Source organism: Stegodyphus dumicola, chromosome 7 (assembly GCF_044657685.1).
Source record: "Stegodyphus dumicola isolate Sdum_Otavi_A_Nest chromosome 7, ASM4465768v1".
Classification (NCBI taxonomy): domain Eukaryota; kingdom Metazoa; phylum Arthropoda; class Arachnida; order Araneae; family Eresidae; genus Stegodyphus; species Stegodyphus dumicola.
In genome coordinates, this window is record NC_140774.1 from 42,238,024 (window position 1) to 42,259,264 (window position 21,241).

The following is a 21,241-nucleotide window of genomic DNA, read 5'->3' on the forward strand; positions in this document are numbered from 1 at the left end:
CCAGCTGTGTATTTCTGTTTGTTATGCGTGATAAGTTACATCAAAAGAATGCGAAAAGATGCCGTGTTTTTTTAAGTCGATATATCTTGTAACTGCTACATTTAAATACTTTTATTCGTTCTGGCATCGAACAATTTTTCAGAGACTTTTTGCTTGGGACATTCTTAAACATCTGATATCTTCTGTAAATTACTTCGTTTAAAGAAGCTTTACATTTTTTTAGAGGGGGGGGGTTCTGTGTGTGTGTGGAAGAGGTTGAAATTTACACGTAAGAGTGAATGTTAGTTAAAAAAAATAAAAGTTTGTTAAAACTACCATGTAATTAAACTGGAGTGAAAGAGAAGAATATGCTACAGAGGATTAATTTGTAACGTGTTTCTTCGCGCGAGAATTTGATCACGTAATTAACTTAATTAGCAACTTAGAAAAAAAAACAAAGGGCTTCTGGATGCAGATTGGAACCATGTATTTTGCATATGGTTTAATTTATGAATTTTTGGAATCTCGAAATAAAGTAACACTTTGTCGTTACAAATGGCCTGTCTCGTTACGAAGTGTCTAATTTTATGGGAGGAGGGGGGGTGCGATCATAAAAATATGTTAAATGTAGATTTCTTTTTAATTTAATGTATTCTTTTGGTAGTTTCGCTTGTCGTCTAAATTACATTAAGTCTATTAATTAATTGTATTTTTATTATGTTTAATTGCATTTGTGTAAATCAGTTTTTTGAAATGCCCTATTTTGACCATATCGCCCAGAGTAATGTCCAGTGCACCGTATCCAGAAAAGTCCTCACTTGTCTTTTATTTTCGAAACCGTTGTCGTATACTTGTGCATCCAATTATCGGAATGTTTTAAGTGACGCAAATATTCATGCTTTTGACATTTTTAAATTTAAAAAAAAAATTATATAAGTCACGAAGTCTGCCTTTTTATTCGGTTCCTATACTTATATTTAGAAAAATTTTATGCTCATTAAAAAAAAAAAAAAAAAAAAAAAAAAGAATTCTCACTTCCGAACGACAAAAATGAATCATGATATTTAATTTCAAAATTTGGAATATCTGACGACATTTTTCACTAGCGTTGATGCGTTGGTTAATAAATGAACTAGATTAATTTGAGTTTGGTTTTTCTCCGTAAATCCCATTTTGTGAAATCTTTTATGGTTTACCTAGTGTTACAGCTGCTATGCCGAAACAATTTTCGGTTTGTTGCAGTTGCTATGTGGAAAGAATTTTCACGCATGTTTTCAAACAAACTTTCACTTAAGATTTCACATTCTAAAAATATGTATTTTTAATTTTCTCATGAAGTCTTTTGACTCTAGAATCATATTAAAAAATTCGTTAAACTAAAACTATTTTAATTTCTGTATATACTATTTGGAATTCGCTATTTGGCAATACCGAAGCCTGCCAGTCTTTTCTAGAAAATGATTCCTTTAAGTTTCTGTGAATAAAAAACTTTATATTGATCCATACTTTACACAATAATCTGCATTGAAATGGTTGTGACTTTATTTGTTAACGTTAAAAAACTTTTTATAATCCTATATTTTATTTTTAACTAGGTGCAAACGCAAATATTTCGTTCTTCAGTTTGTATACGGCTCCCCGAATATAGTCTCTAAAATGAAATATCTCAATCACATTTTTTGCATTTGATTTTTTGTGATAAATACAAAACTTTCTTAAACAAAAGTGCGTGGACCACGAGAATTTTTTTTAATTTAAAAAGGGTCTTAATCTGCGCCATTTAATAAATGTCTGTCATTGGCAGTAAAGGTTTGAGACCAACGGTTGTGAAAATAACAGCTAGATTTTGTGAACCCGGTATATACTCGTTGATTTGTATTTGCTCAAAAATATTTAAATCTTGCTAGAATCAGCACATCTAACTACTTGGTTAGACTACTACACCGAATTATTCTGTTTGCGAGCGCTGAAAGGGTTTTGTGTTTGAATGTGTTCTTATTCTGGACTTAATGGAGACTTTCTTACTCTTCCTGTACTTTTTTTAAGGAAACGCTAAGTAATTCGGAAAACTATCAAATCTTATTGATAAAGAAATTCCAAAATATTATCCAAACTCAAATTTTATCGCAAAATAACAAGAATAGCGTCATAAATGGTAGAATCCTGTATCGAGAAACATGGCGCCAATGGCAGCAACTGCTTCGTGTAAGTTTGTTTATTCATATATATCTATTCGGGTTATATTTATTTATATCTTTTCGTGTTTTCTCTTTCCAATATACAGAGTATTCGAAAAGTTGGCTAGAGGTTTTGTTTCATAACTATTGGTTATACACATGTATTTAAGATAAATTCCTCAAGATAAGATAGAGAATTTTATGGGTGGAAAAAAAAATAGGCACTGGAGTGGTGGAAAAGTAAAATATTTATTAAGCTTTTAATAAAATAACGTATTTAACTCTTGATTAAAAATAAGACTAATCCACACTCTAAATCCGTAATTAAAAAAAAAAAGGGATGAATCTACAGCATAAGTCCTTAATTAAAAAGCCATATTAAAACATTCCATTAAATTCGGTGAGCAACACGACATAGTGCCTTCGTTCAGAGATTCGAGTAGCAATTCGCTAATCATCGAAATGTTCTTTTCTAAAATCTAAGTATAGTTTCATGTATTAGTTGCTTTTTGATGCTTGTTCGTATTTCGTGGTAGTCTTACTATTACAGATTTGTGTAGAAGTTTGAGATTAATATTAAATGCTATTCAAGAAGATGGTCACTATTCTAACTGGAGACAATTTATATTTCAGAAATAAGTTCCACATCTTGATGAATTAACTGACTGTTCAACGTGAGGGTTATTATGCAGCTAGTGCAACACATGTAGTATAATAACTTAAAAACTTTGTCTTTTTAATGCGAACCAACAATTTGAATTAAAAAGATTAAGTAATATTTTCTGTTTTATTACAATCTATGTACGATACTTATATTCTACGTAGTTCGAAGACATAGTGTAACTAAAAGTGGGTCATAGTAAAATAAGTACCTTTTTAAGAAAAAATGTATTAAATTATAATTTTTAACCCTTTGTTCATTTTCATACTGAAATCTTCAACATAAAATAATCCTTTAAATAGATTCGTGGTTATAAATTGGTATCTTACCACTATGAAGGATTTGTTTTCAGCCACAATTTAAAAATAGTCCCCGTTATTTTGTTTTCTTTTCTGGTTCTGATGTTAAAAAAGTGAATACAAGCCTCTATCCTCAGAAAGTCCTCCATGAAAATATTCTTCCTCGTAGGCAAATAGTCCCGTGTGCTTTACCATATTCGACTAAACAAACAGATATAAACAATTTCTCAGATCAAGCATATTGATTTTAATTAATATTGATAATTTTTGTGGCGTTTTCTTACGTTTTGGAAAGATTAAGAGTACCTAAAGCCATTATTAAACTGTTTTGTTATTATTATTGCATGTTAATCGAATCTTTATGAATTATTGCCCGTAAAATAATGTATCAATGATTCGAAAATGCAGGGTAATTATAATTAAAGTTAAACTATTTAGACCTATGTAGAGCCTGTTCTTGTAGACCTACTTGGAGTATTTGTTATATAGACCACGGGAAAAAGAAATCTGCAATACAAATTAATAGTTCAAATTTCGTCGGACAGGTCACGCTTTCCATGCAGTGTAGAAAAGACGTTATGCAAATTTGGAATGTTTTGAAAATCCAGTAGTCAATGCTGTAAAATCATTCTTCACCGTGCCTTTAGGGAAGAAAGGTCGAGCTTTACTGATCGTGGGCAGTAATTTTTCAACTGCACTGCGAGACTATCGACGCTTGAAAGGCTAACGAAAAGGTCCTGTGTCGAGGCACGGTTTGAGATAGTACTAGAGATAGTACAAAAAATAGTACTAGAGAGACTGGCGAGTTGTGTGTGCTTGCAAGGAAGTAGACGGAAACAGATTTTAAACGAAACTGTAGAATAAATCGCTGTTGCCATGATAGAGCTGGCGTCAGGCTCCTAATATTCTTAGAAGTGCTGAACCTGTGTTACGTGATTTGTAAATCCCTTGGTCGACAGTACAAAAGGTTTTGCGATCCATTGTAAAGTGGTATCCAGTCAAGATCCAAGTTCTCGAACTGCAGATCCGCACAACCGCACTGCCTTCTTTTGGCCAGAATAGCCGTTGATAATGCCTTGGAACGTTTTCGGAGGAGTCACATTTTACCCTAGACGGAGCAGATTCAAAACTGTAGCATATCGGGTAACGCAAGTCCTAATTTTGTGCATGAATTGTCTCCTGCATCATGATTACATAACTGTATGGTGTGTTTTTACTGCTGATTTCATTCTAGGTCCCTTTTTGTTTGAGAGAACACTCCTTAAGGCCTTCAAAGGCTTCCATCACAGGTGCCCGTTACTCCAAACTTCTTCAGCAGCAAATCATTCCTTCCTTACAAGAATAAGACTGTTTAAATACTACTGTTTTTATGCAAGATCGTGCACCACCTCACATTGTCAGACCAATGCTCACTTTGAAGATGATCGTGTAATTTCGAGAAGTCTTCCAAATGCCTAGCCTTCTCGTTCTCCGTGTGACTTCTGGTTGTAGGAATTCCTGAAATATCATGTCTGTAGAGAAAGCATAGGGAGTGTGCCTGAATTGGAAGCAAAAATAACACATTGTGTTGCTGAAATTCATTAAGAAACCCTTCCCACTACTGTTGAATACGCTATAACACGTTTGAACGTGTGATTGACGCAAACAGAATGCACATTCAACAAATGCTTGTTTAAATAAAGTTTTGTGTTTCTAGTTTGTGTTTGTTTTTCATATGCCCCCTTCTCACCTAATGACTGAAATTTGAGCTGCTGTTTTTTATTACAGTTGTCTTTTCTGCATGGTCCGTGTAACATGTGTACTAAGTTTCAACGAAATAGGTCTACCAGAACAGGCTCTACGTAGGTCTAAGTAGGGTAACTTTAATGGTGTCCCCCCATGTATAAAAATAATGCTTGCTAGTAGAATCACGTTAAAATATTTTTTTGTTAGAAACAAATTTCGAATTTGATGCCTCAGGTGTGTGTGTGTTTAAATCTTTTACAAATCAGTATCGTATGTCTTAATTTAAGATATACTTCTTATTTTTATTGCCTTTGAAGGAAAGAAGAGTGACAAGGATTATCAGAAAGCAATGGACAAAGACCTACGTTGGTGCCATCTCTCAGCAAACATCCGCATTTATTAATGCAAACCAATGTTCTCCGATAGCAATTAGTGTCATGAACCAAATACAGATAGCTAAACTAGATTAACCGGGTCAACAACGTATAACATCATGAGTCGACTATGGCCACTGGCTTCCAGCCATGAAATCTTGTTGCTTTAGTGGCATCGTCTATATTTGGAATTAAAAAACCATTTGCTGTTGGAGAACCTTTTGCCCTTTCTTAATAGCGATGTTTGCTGATAGATGACACCTATGACGATCCATTGCTGCTGGGCTAGTGAGGAATGATGTCTCGAATGATTAAACTAAAAGAGCACTTTCAATGAAGCAGTGAGGAACCCATGTTCTTGGCGATGTTGTTCCATTAAAGAAAACTTGCTGCAGTGTCATATCTTCCATGCCTTTCAAAATGCACATATTTCCCCCTCCCCTGAAGAAAATGTTGTACTCGCACTACCTTGATCGTGGCTGGTATAATAAAAATTTGCAGAATGTCCTCTAATTGCATGGAAAGTCAAGGGAATTAATGCAGATCATCTTTCAAAACTATTTTAACATTTCAGACGTTCATTTAGTTTTACTGTTTTTTTTTTATTCGCCGAATTCTAAAAGGTTATTTCTTATTGCAGCATCCTACTGCGACACGAGCTCCGATGATGAAGGTAAAATGCCCAGAGATAAGCATCAAGTCAATTCCTCGGGTAGCTCGGATTTTTGTGTCAAGAACATTAAGCAGAGCGCTTTCGGCCGCAGGGAGATAGAAATTGCTGAACAGGGTAAGTGATTGTTCTTCTTTTCTTAATACTTTCTTTTATCTTCTAACTTTGTCGCTATTCTTTTTCTTTTGTGCCTGAGATGGAAGCTCAGAATGTGGTACTTATCTGTCTGTAATTTCTTAAGTGGAAAAAGACTCTTTGGGTTACGAACAAAAGTATTTTAATCGAGTTGTTGCTTTTTTATGACCTATGGAAGAGTTGTATATTTTATCTCCAAAGTGTAACTGCTATTCAGTATAATTTCTCAAGCGAAAACAGCGTTTCCTTAATTGAAACTTACTTTATAAACTTATAGAATGCTTAAAAAAAGAACGAAACTCTTATATATATATATATATATATATATATATATTAAATATATTGAGTATTTATGATAGGAAAAGAGAAATTTTTATCAGGTGATTGTAGGCATGTTGAAGTTCATTATAACCCTCCCAAAAAAAATTAAAAAAATGTATGTCTCATGGATAGAACGGTTGTATTTCTGACAATGATCTGAAATTCAGCATTTAGCCAACTTAGCAAATTGTCAAGTAACTAACATCTGTATCACCTTTATATATGGCCATCTATATATGACTTGACACAGTAGGCAGTAACAGCAACCTGTTCTACCACTGTAATGGCTGTGCTACTGCCAGTGACTTAAAATTTTGCATTTCTCTAACAAAATTATATGATATTAATTCCTTCTTCATTGAGAAAATGGCTTCCAACTTGTCACCTCGCAATGGGCCAACTTTTTTTTTAAGTGAACCTGACATTATCTTGTGGGGTTTTCTCAATAAGTCAAGAACGTTGTCTGTGTCTATGTCCTATCTCATTGTCTACTGAAGTTTACACAACGTATTCGTAGAACCGTGGAGACATTCGTCATTGACTTAAGTAGCGTATACGAAAAGAACTCGTTTACTAACTTGTCATTTTCGCATGACGAGCTATTCACATGTGTGAGACTTTTATGTCTTTGTGGTGCGAAAAGAAAAAAAAAAAAAAAAATCAGTATTTTTTTCATAAATTAGAGGGTCTTTCTCATAAGTAGTTGTTTAATACGAAATGTACAAATTATTTTTATCTTGTTTAGCAATATACGGTAATTAATTACAGTATTTTGCAATCTGTCGTGATGGTAATTAATTACCGTATATTGCTTATTTGAGATTTATCTTCCACATATAGATTAACTAACAGAAATAATACAGGTGGCTGGTAAAACGAGTTGTACAGTTTTATTATTGACAGGGAAACTATAGAATAGAATATTCCGTAAACATAACATATATATGGCATATGGCTACGTCAACGATTAGTTTCTGTGCAGTCCAACGATCTGAAATTTTATCGATCATGACTGGTATCCTTTTTTTACGGTATATTTCCACCCGGTGTTCAACATGGTAATGAGGCAACACAAAGTACTTCTGGCGGGCCCTGAGAACTGCTTGGTATACATTACGACATGCAATTTCGATTTTTATCCCAGGTGCATAGTTTTTATTTTGTAAACATTTTGCTAGGCACTTGCTGTTTTACTCTTAATTTCAAATCAGCTTATACAGTATAACTGAATGAAGTACAGGTATCGCCGCTCACAGCGCGCCTTCACTTCATTAGCTGTTGTCAACTGAAGAAGGCACTAGCTATGTTAGGTGAACATATGATCACGATACAGCAGTATTATCCCTATTTTCTCCCTATCTTTTTATTAACTTTTTTTTTTTTTTTTCTTTTGTATAATATAGCATTAATGAAGGAGGTAAACTGGGGTTTTACACTGAATGTTATTCCGAATTTCCTTTCGAAACTACCAAGGAGTCCTATCGTTCTGTGGTAAATAGTAAAAGACTTAAGTTGTGGATTAGATTGTATTTTTCACAGCACTCTAGGGCTGTCAGCCAAAGGGAAGAGATGCCGTCTTGAAGGACATTCTTCGAGAAAATGGCTTTTATTCAAGTAGCACGTAAGGAATAAATACGAAAACACGCATGCAAACCGTCAGTTCGTTGAGATTTAAGCCCTGGTCGAATTACGAGTATATAAGTGTTCTGGGGCTTAATAATGAAGCGCTTTCTCTCTATCTCTTTTCATCAAAAGCAGAATAGTCAATGAGTTGAAATCATTATCTCGTATGGCTAAAATTGTGCCCAGTCACGGAATGATAAAATGGAATGTTTCATGTCTTAGTTATCTGGAGGGGGGGGGGGAAAGCGATAAATATTATGAGATGGACATTGGAACATCAAATTGGAGCAATTACGCTGTTTTCAACTAAATTCTCAAACATAGCTGAATTCACTGCCGGTTACAGTCACAGTTTACATTAATTAATATTTACGATCCGTTAAGTCTCTGAAAAAAAAGAAAAAAAATCGACAAATGCCTTTTATATATATATATAAAGAGGGAAAAACTTTCCTCCTCTGAATGCAACTGTAAATTCTAAAGGAATTTGTTGTTCTTTTTAACTGACTTTCGTATTTGAAGTCTGAATATATCTAAAAAAAGCAAAAATCTTTTTTTTTTTTTTTTTTCCCTTCTTCTTCTTCTGATCTCGTTCTGGTTATTCTAGCGGCTTTAGTGATTTCTGAATTTCATTTTAAGAGGAGGTGACGTCCAACTTTCTTCGATGATTGCCTGTCAATAAGAAGCGTTTTAGAAAATCAATTTTATGAGGTATCTGATAATTCGCAGATAATTTTAGGGGAAGACAATTTGCTTTCTTAAATTAATAGTGAGGTGTTGAAAACAAACAATGTGTATCCGTGATGAATCTGATAGTTGCCTTCATGATTTGCATATTTTAAATGTATGGGTGACGACATGTTTGAAATAATATGTGAAATACTTTTCATTTTATCTTAGTAAAACATTTTTCGCCTCTCATCGATTTTTGTGATTTCGAATCATTGATTCGCTTGAAAGACGATGAATAAATGCCGTTTTCAGGCTAGTGTTTTTAGTGACAGTGGGCATTTACGATGGCAGACAACAACAAGAAATCAGAAGAGGACTTCGCATTTCTCCAATAAAAGCGCAGGTCTAGAAAATTAATATAGTTTAAGATCGATCTGTTTATCTAAGAAATATTATCGTTGCGACTTCAAATATCTGGTCGGCGAGATAACTGAAAGGATTGCAATTCTTCGTCATAAGATTGCAATATTTTAGGGTGTAATGGCAATGGAGGTTTATAAAATAAAGAATGGATGCGCGAAATGCAAATAAATATATCTCAATCAGATATTGGATGCTGCAACGATTTCGAAATTAGCTGCCGTCAGATCAAGCAACCAGTATCAGATAGTTATGACGAGTTTGGAGGAAGTATTAAGTAACAAGAGGAATTTGGAAATTTGTTATTAAATTAATTTTTTCGATATGCCTTTAAACATTGGATAAAAATGAATGTTTTATATCCGTTTTAGTAGTTAATCATTAAAGTATGCGTTAATATTTTAAAACGTTTTTATATCATCATTCGAAAAGAAAATTTTATTAAATTTGTGACATCGTGATGATCAACTTAAAAAATGACGAAAGACCTTTAAAATTGACATTCCTGTCTGTGCGGAAAGTACGTGAGATTTATATATAAATTATTCCAATATAGGTATTTTTTGATACAAAATCGGACTTTTTTTAAATAACATGCCATTTTTTTTTTCCATACTTCGATTCTATGACTAAAAATATGCTAAACTACCAAATTTTATAAAAATCCTCGAGTAGTTTTAAAAAAATAGCTCTTAAAATTTTAGCTCCTTAATGTTAATTTGAGTTTAATATATATTTATATCTCTAAATTTGATATATATTTATTATTAACAGCTCTTTTTTTTCGGTTTTCTGAGATATACATGAATTTACGTATCGTCGCGTTTTGAAATTTGGCATATATGTAGTAAGCGATAATGACGCCAAATATGGTTTACGCACTTTGTTAAAATCATTTGAAAATATGAACGATGACCTTTTTTCCCGCTCTTCTGCAATGAAAAAAGAAAAGGAAAATAAGTTGTTATAAATTAAGAAGTTCGCCAAGTAAATTATTCTTGGCGAAAACTGAAAAAAATACGCCAATATAAATTTTTGAATTTCTCCGTAAATTTCGCACGAAATTTTACAAAATTTAATATTTAGGTATAATTTGAGTCGTAGAATCGAAATATGGAAAAAATTGGCATGTCAGTTCAGAAAATGTCCGATTTTCTGTCAGAATTCTAATATTATATTAATGCTATATATAAATCTAATTCTCAAGTTGTGCTTTCGAGACATGAAAAATGCAATTTGAATTTCGTCAATCGGCCCAGTAGAACGGGAGATATAGAACTGTCCCCCCCCTTTTTTTTTTTTTGCGCAGTGTACATACTGATATTTTTAAAGCTTAAGCTCATAATATTACCAACTTTTGATTGGCTACTTACCAGAATGAATTTTGAACTGAAAAGTGATTTTGTATGACGAGATGTTTAAAGTTTTTAGTCGAAAGGGGCTTTGTCCCTGAAGGACTATTGTTTTCGTTTTGCGATTTTGCGTTGAATCACTATAAACGGCGAATCACGTTTCAAACTTTTGCCACCAAATGTTAGAGTGCTGCATTATATTTGAAAAAAATTAAATAATGAAAAATCTGCATAAATGTATGTGTATTTCTCGCATTGTGATAAAACAACGGTACATAGAGCCATCGAATTTTGAATGACGTAATCCTTCTACAAATATGGGCATATGGAAGACCAAATTTGAAATTTGAATTTGTTTTATTATCGATGTAAAATTTTAATGAATTTTTGAGTAACAAACTCAACGATGTAAAAGCGAGCAATGGCAACACTCTACGGGGGGGGAGTAAACCTTTTTATTTCCAGCGCGCGGAATTGTGTATTGGAAATTGTACAGATTATGCACATTTAAAAAATTATTTTGCAACATTGCTATTGAACTGAATTTTATGCTATTGAACTGATTTTTATTTACGCAAAACGAAATATGCAACACACTTGTTTTCTTCCAGCTTGGGAGAATTAAAAATGAAATTATTTTTTAAGTGGGGAGAACATGATATTTAATAATAAATAAAGGTAGCACACAAAAAGTTAAAAAAACGCCCCTTTGAAAGTAATTTAAAATCTGAAATCTTTCAGATTACAATTTTTTTTATTATGATTTTATTTTATTTGTATCCAATGGCGGACACTAGCCGTTATAGGCATTGGCCACTACTAAAATCGGAAGAAGTGGTTATTTTATCATGGAAGCACGAAAAAGGTTGGCCACCTTTCCCTTCTATGAAGGGGCAGACAAATTACATCCATGCCTTAATTCGGAATTTGAACCCGGGCAGTCAGAGTCACTAACCACTTTCCCGTCTGGGCGGCGATAGGTAAAGTGAAATTCATATCGATTTATTCATGTGTATGGGGAGGGGGGACTATTATTTCCTGAATGTCAAAATTTTGGTTTCTTCTTCTTCTTTTTCTTTCTTTCTTTCTTTCTTTCTCTTTTTTTTTTTTTTTTTTAATCTTTCTGGCTAGTGATAAAAGTATTTCTAAAATGAGTTCATGCATTTTGTCCAACAGTCAGCAATTTGATTAGATATTTATTTTGTGGCAAAGCACACTTCAAAGCTGAGATAAAATGTTTTTATAATAAATTATTTTAAACAGTCCTCGTTATGGTTTATTATTTATGTTACATGATAGTATTAAAAATGTCACGCAAAAAGCTCATTTCGGCCAAGAACGAGAAGCTTAAGGAAAAAATAAATATTATACAAAATTGCGGGTTCAGTGGTTAAACGTTCAGGGAGTTTAACCACTGATTTGCATTTTTGTGCAGTATTAAGGTTAACAACTAACAACTGGCCTCAGTTAGCAGAGAAAAAATCAATTTGCTGTGTTTTTGTAGATTATATGTGCTATTTTAAATTCATGAACGATATTGAGAATTGCAACCGTATATCTAAACATTAATTCAAATTTGTAGCCATTTAAATATTTTATTGATTGTGATATGTGATTTCGATTACTTAAGTTACTTACATTATTTTTTTTTAATGTATAAATGCGATGTGGCTTGCTGTTGACAATTTCTTATAGCTTTAAATGCCGTAATTAATAATAATAAGAAGAAATAGCAGTGAGTCTGCCCTGAGACCAAAATATGCATAAATATTTTTTCGAATTTTTATAACAATCATATACTTAAATTTTCATAAACTATGGTGATGGCACTATCTGTTGATAAAATTGAAGACAGTATAATTTCTATAGTTTAATACCGAACCGTGGATCGTCTGGATATTTTAGCAAGTGGAAGAAAGGCATGCTCATGGAGCTTAATTCGCCATGTCTTTTATACACAACCTTTATCAATGCATTTCTCACAATTCATGGCGCGCAGTGTAACGCAAATATCTGGACTGAACTGGACCACGTACCAATCGGACTTTTGAAAAGTTCGAATTTTTTTTTTATGTTTGCTTTAATAGGAGTGATGAAATTTTATTTTTTCCTTTCATATTTTATTTCAACCAAACTTAAACGCTTAAAAAGTTGTAGAACATTTTTATTTACGGAAAACGAAATATGCAACACACTTGTTTTCTTCCATCTTGGGAGAATTAAAAATGAAATTATTTTTGTTTCCCTGCACCAAAAAGGCCTGAATCTGTAGTCGCAACGAATATTAATTCCTTATGTGCAGAGAGCATCAATATTCATTAGTATGATAGTTTAGTTACTTTATATGAAATAGGTACTGTTGGTTTACGGAGTAAATAAAATATTTCTGTTGGCTCACGGAGTAAGTAAAAAATGGAATTATTTGCTTTCGAAAATGATAAGTTGGTTTGCTGTCTTTGGAATTGCAGTGAACTTTCTGGTGTATGCCAGTTTGGAGCAAATATTGTCTGTTATTAATTAAACTCTGTAGTGTTTGTTCTAAATATCACTGTGTATGGTAATTTTAAAGCATGTGGATCGGTTTGGTCATTTGTATTATCGCTTATCAAAGAAACAGTGTGCGGAGATAAGGTACTGTTACGAATTATGTACATATATAAATAATTTGAGTGAAATTGTTATATTTTCTCCGTGTAATGTAACATGAAAATCTAAAGAGACGATACTCTGCCGGTAAAATAAGAATAAATATGCAAGTCTATTTAGCAGTGAGGTAATAAGAGACGATGCTCTGCCATAAAAGTAAGAATACAGAGGCAAGCCTATATAACATTGAGTAAATGGCTACCTCGCTAAATTGGCGAGATATCTCCAAGTAGGCGATGGTTTTGGTGACTAATTTTTGTCGACCATTTGGCGATATTTTGCTCCTGTCCCTGTATCACCCTAATGCGAATTGTAATTGAATAACTGTTATTAATTTCATATGTAGCTGTAACCGCATTCGGCCCTTGCATGCCATCCAGTAATTTCGAGAAGTAGCCGCCCAGACTGTTAGGGGAGCCTGACTGTGATACCAAAGGGCCCGGGTTCGATTCTCAGAGAAAGCATGGATGTAAAATTGTCTGTCGCTTCATGGGAGGTAACTTCTGGCCTTAGGAGTGGCCAAAGCTCGCCATTGGGGGGGGATTTCGAGAAGTACTAGAGATTTATGGACTGGGGGAAAATCATATAAGACGGGACTCTTATTTGTTAGTTCAGAAGGACTACGGAGTATTGAGATATCCACGAGAGCTTCGCTTTTTAGATGCGCTTGCCATTGCGTTGACATTCTTAGTAGTTTGAAGTGTAATTACTAATTGTACTCTGAACACTTGTACCAGTATTTCTGTGGAAAATTCAGAACTCTGTAATGTGAAAATACTGAAGTAGAAGCATTTCAGTTTTTGATCACACATTATGGGTTTATTTTCATGTTCATTACTGATCAACCCTAATTGTCCAGATAGTATGTGAAGTTTAGTTCTAATTTTTTTAAGCTCTAATAGTTTGAGAATTAACTGGTGGCGCCATCTATCTGTCGCTTGAAGATCTATAATCGAGAAGCGCAGAAAGCAATACGTTCGGAGCTGACGGACTGTGTTATGAAAACTGTGTAATTGAAATATGTAAATTGTGTTATCGAAATATGTACTCGCAAAGAATGCCTTCATACGGCAGTAAGGCCGTTTAGTATGGATAAATGTCATTTCTACATGAGCATTTAGGCATCTGCAGAAAAACATGCAGACGCCTGATTTCACTTCAGAATTTCTATGAGAAATGATCTCAAATGGAAAATAATTCTTTTTTGTTTATTATAGGTACTATATTAATATATATGCAATAAAAACAAAATTTAGGAAGTATTGATGTAGGAATAATGAGACGTAGATACTTGATTATAGTGAGACTATAGTGATTATAAAGAGACGCAGAATACTTGATAGCTGAGAACGTAGATCCATAATGAAGAGGAAGAATTCTCATTGCGTAGAATGCTTAAAACGTTGAATCCGTAATGAGCAGCAAACTTGTCAGTCCAGGCAGATTAAATCTTCATTTTTATTTCAATTGACATTTGTGGCCACAATTTATTTAACACACTAATCCTGCCTTATTCAAGAACATTTACACTTTTTGATACTGCTGCTATAGGAAGAGAGCGAGGGAAATAGCGTCTTAATCGGAAGAGAGACAGAAGCTAAAGTGCGGAATTATTCTATAGAGTGCTTACCAGGAGAAGGTTTTGGTTTAGGTTAGAAATGTTTCAGTTTTCAAAATTTTGAGTTCAAGTTCCGAATTAAGTACGTAATAAGCATCACACAAGCCATGTGACATAAATTCATGTAGAAATGGCGCAGTCCAGGAAAGTTATTACTATTTTTAGAAAGGAGATACCCAAATTAAAAGTGAGGAATTAAAGCCTATTGCTAAATTGAATTATAAAGCTGATTTACATATATATAAATATATATAAGATTATGTAGTATGTCTATGTGTTGTTATTATTTTTATTATTATCATCCGAGGCTGTCCTGCTTTCTTTCATGTAACAGGATTTCTGTTCCAAACGAAACACAGCTTATATGCAGCTTTGAAATTTTGATTTGCATAGTTTTCCTTAATGTTTGAAAGGCAGTAATGGTTATTTACAAGCGGCATCTTTGATTAGTTTTATATTTTCGATTATGTTTAGAAACATTAATATGCCACTTTAAACAATTCAGTGAAATGGTTGAGCAGATTTTCTAAGTGCTGGCTGTGTTTTTATATGCAGTGCCTATTTCCGCTAAGTGATCACACAAGAGCACGAAGAATTTTATGGCTCTGCCTAAATCATATTTTGCAATAATAATAATACAAAAACAAACGAATGTTTAAGATAAGTCGTTTCATGCAAATTGGAGAAATGAAAAGTAAATTATTGCTAAGCAGGGATTAATTAAAATCAAAGACGTGTGTTTGTTTAATTAGTTATATTAATAATACGAAAGCTCTCTGCATGTGTTTCAGAGATACTTTTGGAGAGAGTTTAAGAAACTAGTTCGTATTCATGGCATGTATAGCGAAAACCACAAAAGTGCCCATGCAGCCAATCTTGTTTTCTGAGATTTGAACCCGTCCTGAACTTTCAATGTTCATCAGCCTTTATCCATTCGGCCGCCAGTAGGTCGAAAATGACTAAAATTTTTAAAAAAAAATCTTTGCTATATTTTGTCAATGTTTCCGATTGGCAGTCTAATGAAGTTTATCTGCCTAAAACTAGGATTGTCCTCGGAGGACTCACTAAGGGAAAGTGGCTTGTATTCACGTTATACTAAAAGAATAGAATATGAGCATGCAACCAACCAGTTCACACCGTGATTTGAATCTAGGTCGAATTATCAGCGTTCAGCAGTCTTCTTTGGTTGGTCATTGCTGTTACCGGCAATCCATAATTTAACTCATTCACTGTTACAATAAATTCATGTAAATTAAATTTCATTGAGTAAATTCATGTAAATTAAATTTCATTCCTATTTTGGTACTGGGTGATGAAAATCGAATTGATTGCATGAGAATTTTCACCTTATAGGTATTATAAGTACAAACCATTTCTCTTCAGAAAACCGACCATGGAAGCATACGTTCTTGCACAAGTGATGCTGTAATTAATAACATAATAAATGTTACTAATAACATTGGAAATCAAAATTAAATATTAAGTACCCGATTTACCATATTTAGAATAATAATTTGAATATTTATCATAATGTTACACATAATCTGCAAAAATTAAGCAATTGTTTTATTAAGTAATCTGCTACTTAAAATAATTGCAGTCTCTAAAACTGTTGTGTAATCATACAATTGAAAACGAGCATTGTAAGTATTACAAAATAATAATTATTTTCAGTGTTTCTTGTTATAATTTAAAGCAACGGTGGGCAAAAAACAGCACTCTGGGCCGAATCTTTTAATTGGTTATTCGGGCCCTTTATGAAGTCCTGTGTAACGAAATTTTCATCTATTTCCTACCCGATTTTGTGTGTAAGCTTAAGGGTATCATTTACTTTTAATAGTAGTTATTTTAATTTGTTAGCCTTTTCTATCTTCTCATATTTTCCTCACGTTTCCTCGCCAGTATGTAAATTAGTAGGACTAGTTAGAATTAGTTAGGGTAAACGAGTGTATTAAACTGATGTAGTGAAAAGTTTAGTCAGAGCGTGGTTTCGCTATTGAGAGCACACATTGTTATTTCTACCAGCTGTTAACTTTGAATATCGGCTTCGCATTCTGTTCGCCGAATTATTATCCTCCTGTGGATGTAGGTTCTGAGTCAACCTGTTAGAGTAAACTGAATTGTGTAGTCTTGCAGTATTCTTTACCTTTAAATTTAGTATTACATTACCTTTTAAGTTTCTAACCGCAAGTGTTCGGTGACTGTAAGAACATGAGTCCGGGCCATTTGTAAAATTATTTACAAATGGCCCGGATTTACAAAGATCCACAAGCTACCGAAATCAGGAGCACGACTGTGAAACTGTTGTTTCAGTGTATATACGCATATTTACACATGACTTTACTAACGATCAACCAAACTTTACTCTAGATATGCTAGAATGCATGTACCTCCAACACTTTATACATCAATAGGGACACCGCAAATGATCGTCACCGTCCTGCACGCATGATGCAGTAAAAAAGGCTTTTTGGGTTTGCCCTTTAAACTATTTGCTCATCCTGATTTAAAGTATCATGATGATGACAGATTTAAAATGCCACGCGCACCTACAAAATTGAAATAACATCTAAGCACGGCCAGCGCTAGATATCTCGTTGCCCAGTGCAAATTCCACGACTCCAAAATTCTGCCTACCGATTCCTTCCTAAATTTTCAAAATTTTGCTGCCCGTTACGGCTGCATCAGGCGCCGGCTTTACGTCTACTTTAAATTTTTTAATCAATTTTCTGTATGTACGTGCTTGCTCACAGAAAATGCGGGATGTATTTAGAGCTTTTCAGATTCAAAACTCGGAGGCGAATTGAAAGGTCTGCATTTCGATGCTACTTGATGGAAATTGCCGCGTTTTCAATTATCTTCTCTAGAAGGCCCCACCACAAATTAACATGAATGCGTATTCGATGGATTGCAACATAATTTTTAGAAATTTATAATTATATTCTCTTTATTTTCATTGGTATTCATGTATATCTTTTTTTCATTCCTAGAGATGCCTGGCATTGTTGCTTTGAGGCAAAGAGCTAATGGGGAAAAGCCCTTAAAAGGAGCTAAAATCATATGCTGCACTCACATAAACGCTCAGACTGCTGTATGTATTAATTATTTTTATTTCTTGTTTTATATCATTTTACCCATTAATTTTTTTTAAATCTGTATTTCAAGTTTTATGAAGTAGGAGAATCTTTCAAATTATTGTACATGCTGCTAACAAACTAGATAGTATTGGCTTCTAAATTCTTTAAACACATTAAAAAATGAAGGGAAAATGCAAAAATTAAAGGAAAATGTTTGGGAATGAATGAGTTCATTTGTACCCTGACTGACATACAATTTTGATTGAAATGAGTTTTGCTCTGGTTGTGGGAACCTTAAGCAAACATGTTTTTGAATATCTAGCATGCATTATTCAAAAACAATCAAAAGAACTGGCCTTGAATTTCTGAATATTTTCATATGACTTAAGATAATCTATTTGCTGTAACCACTGAGAATACTGGTTATATGAAAGTGCAACATTTGAAATGAGAAGTAAACAGTCTGAATTCAGCTGATGCTATCTTTTTTGGTATTATTAATTCTTTTAATCTTATTGTATTTTAAAAGAAAATTTATTCGTGGAAAATAATTTTGAGGGAATAATGCAAGCAATGATATAATGAAAAAGGTTTGTGCATCAGAAAATACTTTTTAGTTAATTTTTATTTTTATGTATATTTATAAAACAAACCATTGTAGAGGAAAATATGACTGCATTAATTTAGAAGTCAAACAACAGAAATCAGCGTTATATTTGCAAATTTTTACAGGACTAGTTTCGATGGCTTTACCGAACCATCATCCTCAGCTGCCAAACCGCAAATGAACAAGATAAGACATAGTGATTAGATAAGATAATATAAGAATGGCTGGATAGGAGTTAAGCTGCTGGCGCCATCTATTGATGTGTTAGCTCGGTCTGGAACTACTTAGAAGAAACATAAAATAATTTTTAAAACAGGAGAAGAAGAAGAAGTTGGTTGCAAAAATAGATAAACTAATTTAAAGAAACCAGAGAAATGGGACTATGACAAAGATCTATAACAGATTGTAAAGTTTTTATTGCAGAAAAAAACAAAATAATCCAGACTTTATTAAAAGCCAAAGAGCATGTTACTAATGATTGAAATGTATTAATATTGTTTAAAATATTCCTTATAAGGAATATCATTAATATAGGAAATATCATTAAATGTAGTTAATATGTAATAATCACAACAAATATGTTTGAGCAACAAGTTTTTTCAGACATTCGTTGTAATTTGCAAAAGACTGTATATCTTTTTGTGTAACAATCTTCATATTTTTTTTAATTAACTAGTGAAAATATGATAATGTATACAATTTGTATTGTAAATGTGCTACTGTTTCATATTTTAGGTTTTAATAGAGACGTTGATAGCATTAGGAGCAAGCATTCGGTGGGCTGCTTGTAATATATACTCCACTCAAGTAAGGAAATCTATTTATGTATATTTTATTTCATACATTAGTGTAGTATATTGTGGAAGTTGCAATCTATTCCACTGTGTGTCCACTATTATTCTAAGCTTTTCCTTGATGTACTTTGAAATGTTTTATGCCATATGAAATCTCTGTCTCATTTTAGAATGAAGTAGCTGCTGCTGTTGCTGAAGGAGGTATGTATAAAAGTGAACACTGTTGCATTACAATGTAAGATTATAAACTTATCATTAATTTTCATCTGTGTCATATAATTCTTTAAAATTTATATTGTTATATGCATACGGGTTCATAATAGATTGAATGCACAAATCTGATAATAGGTTAATAAAATTTATTCTTATTAAAAGAAATACAGTCAAAAGTCTTTAATCCGGACTCGTCGGGACTTTGGCGATTCCGGATTATAGATCATCAGTTTATATCTGGTAAGATGGCATGCAGAAATTATAAAATTAAACATATGAAACCATAATTTATGAAATAAAGAGCAATTATGATCTAAAAGGTATCAAAATTTACAAAAAAAAAAAAAAAAAAAAAAAAAAAAAAAGCTTAATATTTATTTGTTTACTTTATTAAACATTTCTTCAACGCGCACATGCATAAAGCATACATTACGCATAGTCAAAATTAGAAAATTGCAACCAGAAAACTATTTGATGTGTATTCGTGATATTTATAATGACGAGGAATTTGATTTAAATCATAGCAAAGATGGAGTACATCGAGATGAAATACTACATTTAGTGAGGAATTATAAGCCGAATAAAATAAAAACATCTGCCCTGAAGATAAGGATAGTGCTGACAGATCAACTTCCAGTTCATTGCGCGCCGCGCCGTCCCCCTAAACTTTAAAACTGAGTTTTCTAAAATTTAAAACTACAAAGTTCATATTCAATAAAAAAGAATTTCTGTGTCCTTAAAATCAAATTAAAAATTTTTTTTTCAAAGAGGGAGAAGGAAAGAAGCATATAATTTTTTATACTGTAATTATGTAAAGTTAAAATATAAAAAAAAAGAGTAAAGCTTATTTAAACTGGATTATTTAAATTTCTTTTGATTCTGGTATTAACAGGATATATTTCAGATTGGTGTAATTTTTCAGTGATGGAACTGATAGAGCTGATTTTTGTTACTGATGAGTTGCACTAATATAGTGACTTCTTATAAATGTGAATTACATAGAATAGGTTTATCATAAATAAATATTATTTAAGTTTTCTTGATGAGTAGTAAGGAACTATATGACTATAAGTAGATGAAGCAAATTTTAATTAAAATAGCTGTCATCTGTAAATGATATTACACGTTCAGTAGTCGCTCCCAATAAGGGGTACCCAGACCTCTAAAAAGAGGTTTAAGGGGAAAATGTATGGTCTACCAGACATTTTTCCCTTAAACAAAGGTATCTTTTCTTCAGGAGGATACATACTAAAATAATGTAATTTTATTAGAAATTCAGCTTGTATCAAGTTTTAAATAAATGATATATAAAGAAGTAACATAGTCACAGGTATTTTTTGAATTTGAAGTTAATGAAAATTGAAAAGTCTTAATTAAAAAAGTTCAGTTATATCAAAAATTAATGAAATTAACAATATAGCTTTGTACTTTAAGAAATTTATTGCTAATCTGTTCAGTGGTTTATGGTTAATCCGTTTTGTTTATAATAATCCATTACATGGGTTTGTTTGAAAGTCTGTGCACTGCAAGCATTTTTTCTTCCACATGGATATTAAAGTTACCTATGATCTCAAGTCCTTCACTGTAACAACAGTTATGATGAATATTTTTTAAATTGGGAGATGTATTTTAAGGCATCTGTATAGTTTTTTATGTCACACTTTTTGTCTGACTATTCTTCGTCTTCCTTATTGCTTTTCAAGCGATTTTTTTGTTAAAGCTTGCATCATGAGCTGCAGTTGAAATAAAAGATTCTTTTTGCCATCATTTGTGTATTCAGTACACAAGTTTTCATTAGTTTCTAAATATTTTCATATTTGAGAACTGGCAAGTTCAAACAATTAATTTTCATCAGTAATATTTTCATTATGAGTACTC

The 21,241-nt window shown here is 32.7% G+C and overlaps 1 protein-coding gene across 7 annotated transcripts in view; it reads left to right on the forward strand.

Annotated features, from left to right (window-relative positions):
- LOC118189539 (adenosylhomocysteinase-like 1) overlaps positions 1–21,241 on the forward strand; it is a 373,963-nt gene that overhangs the window by 302,906 nt on the left and 49,816 nt on the right. For all 7 annotated transcript variants that reach the window (XM_035360165.2, XM_035360167.2, XM_035360164.2 and 4 more), the window contains 4 exons: positions 5,856–6,002; positions 17,663–17,763; positions 19,092–19,163; positions 19,321–19,351. In XM_035360165.2, coding sequence (XP_035216056.1) covers positions 5,856–6,002; positions 17,663–17,763; positions 19,092–19,163; positions 19,321–19,351 — 351 coding nt within the window. The remainder of the gene's footprint in view (positions 1–5,855; positions 6,003–17,662; positions 17,764–19,091; positions 19,164–19,320; positions 19,352–21,241) is intronic.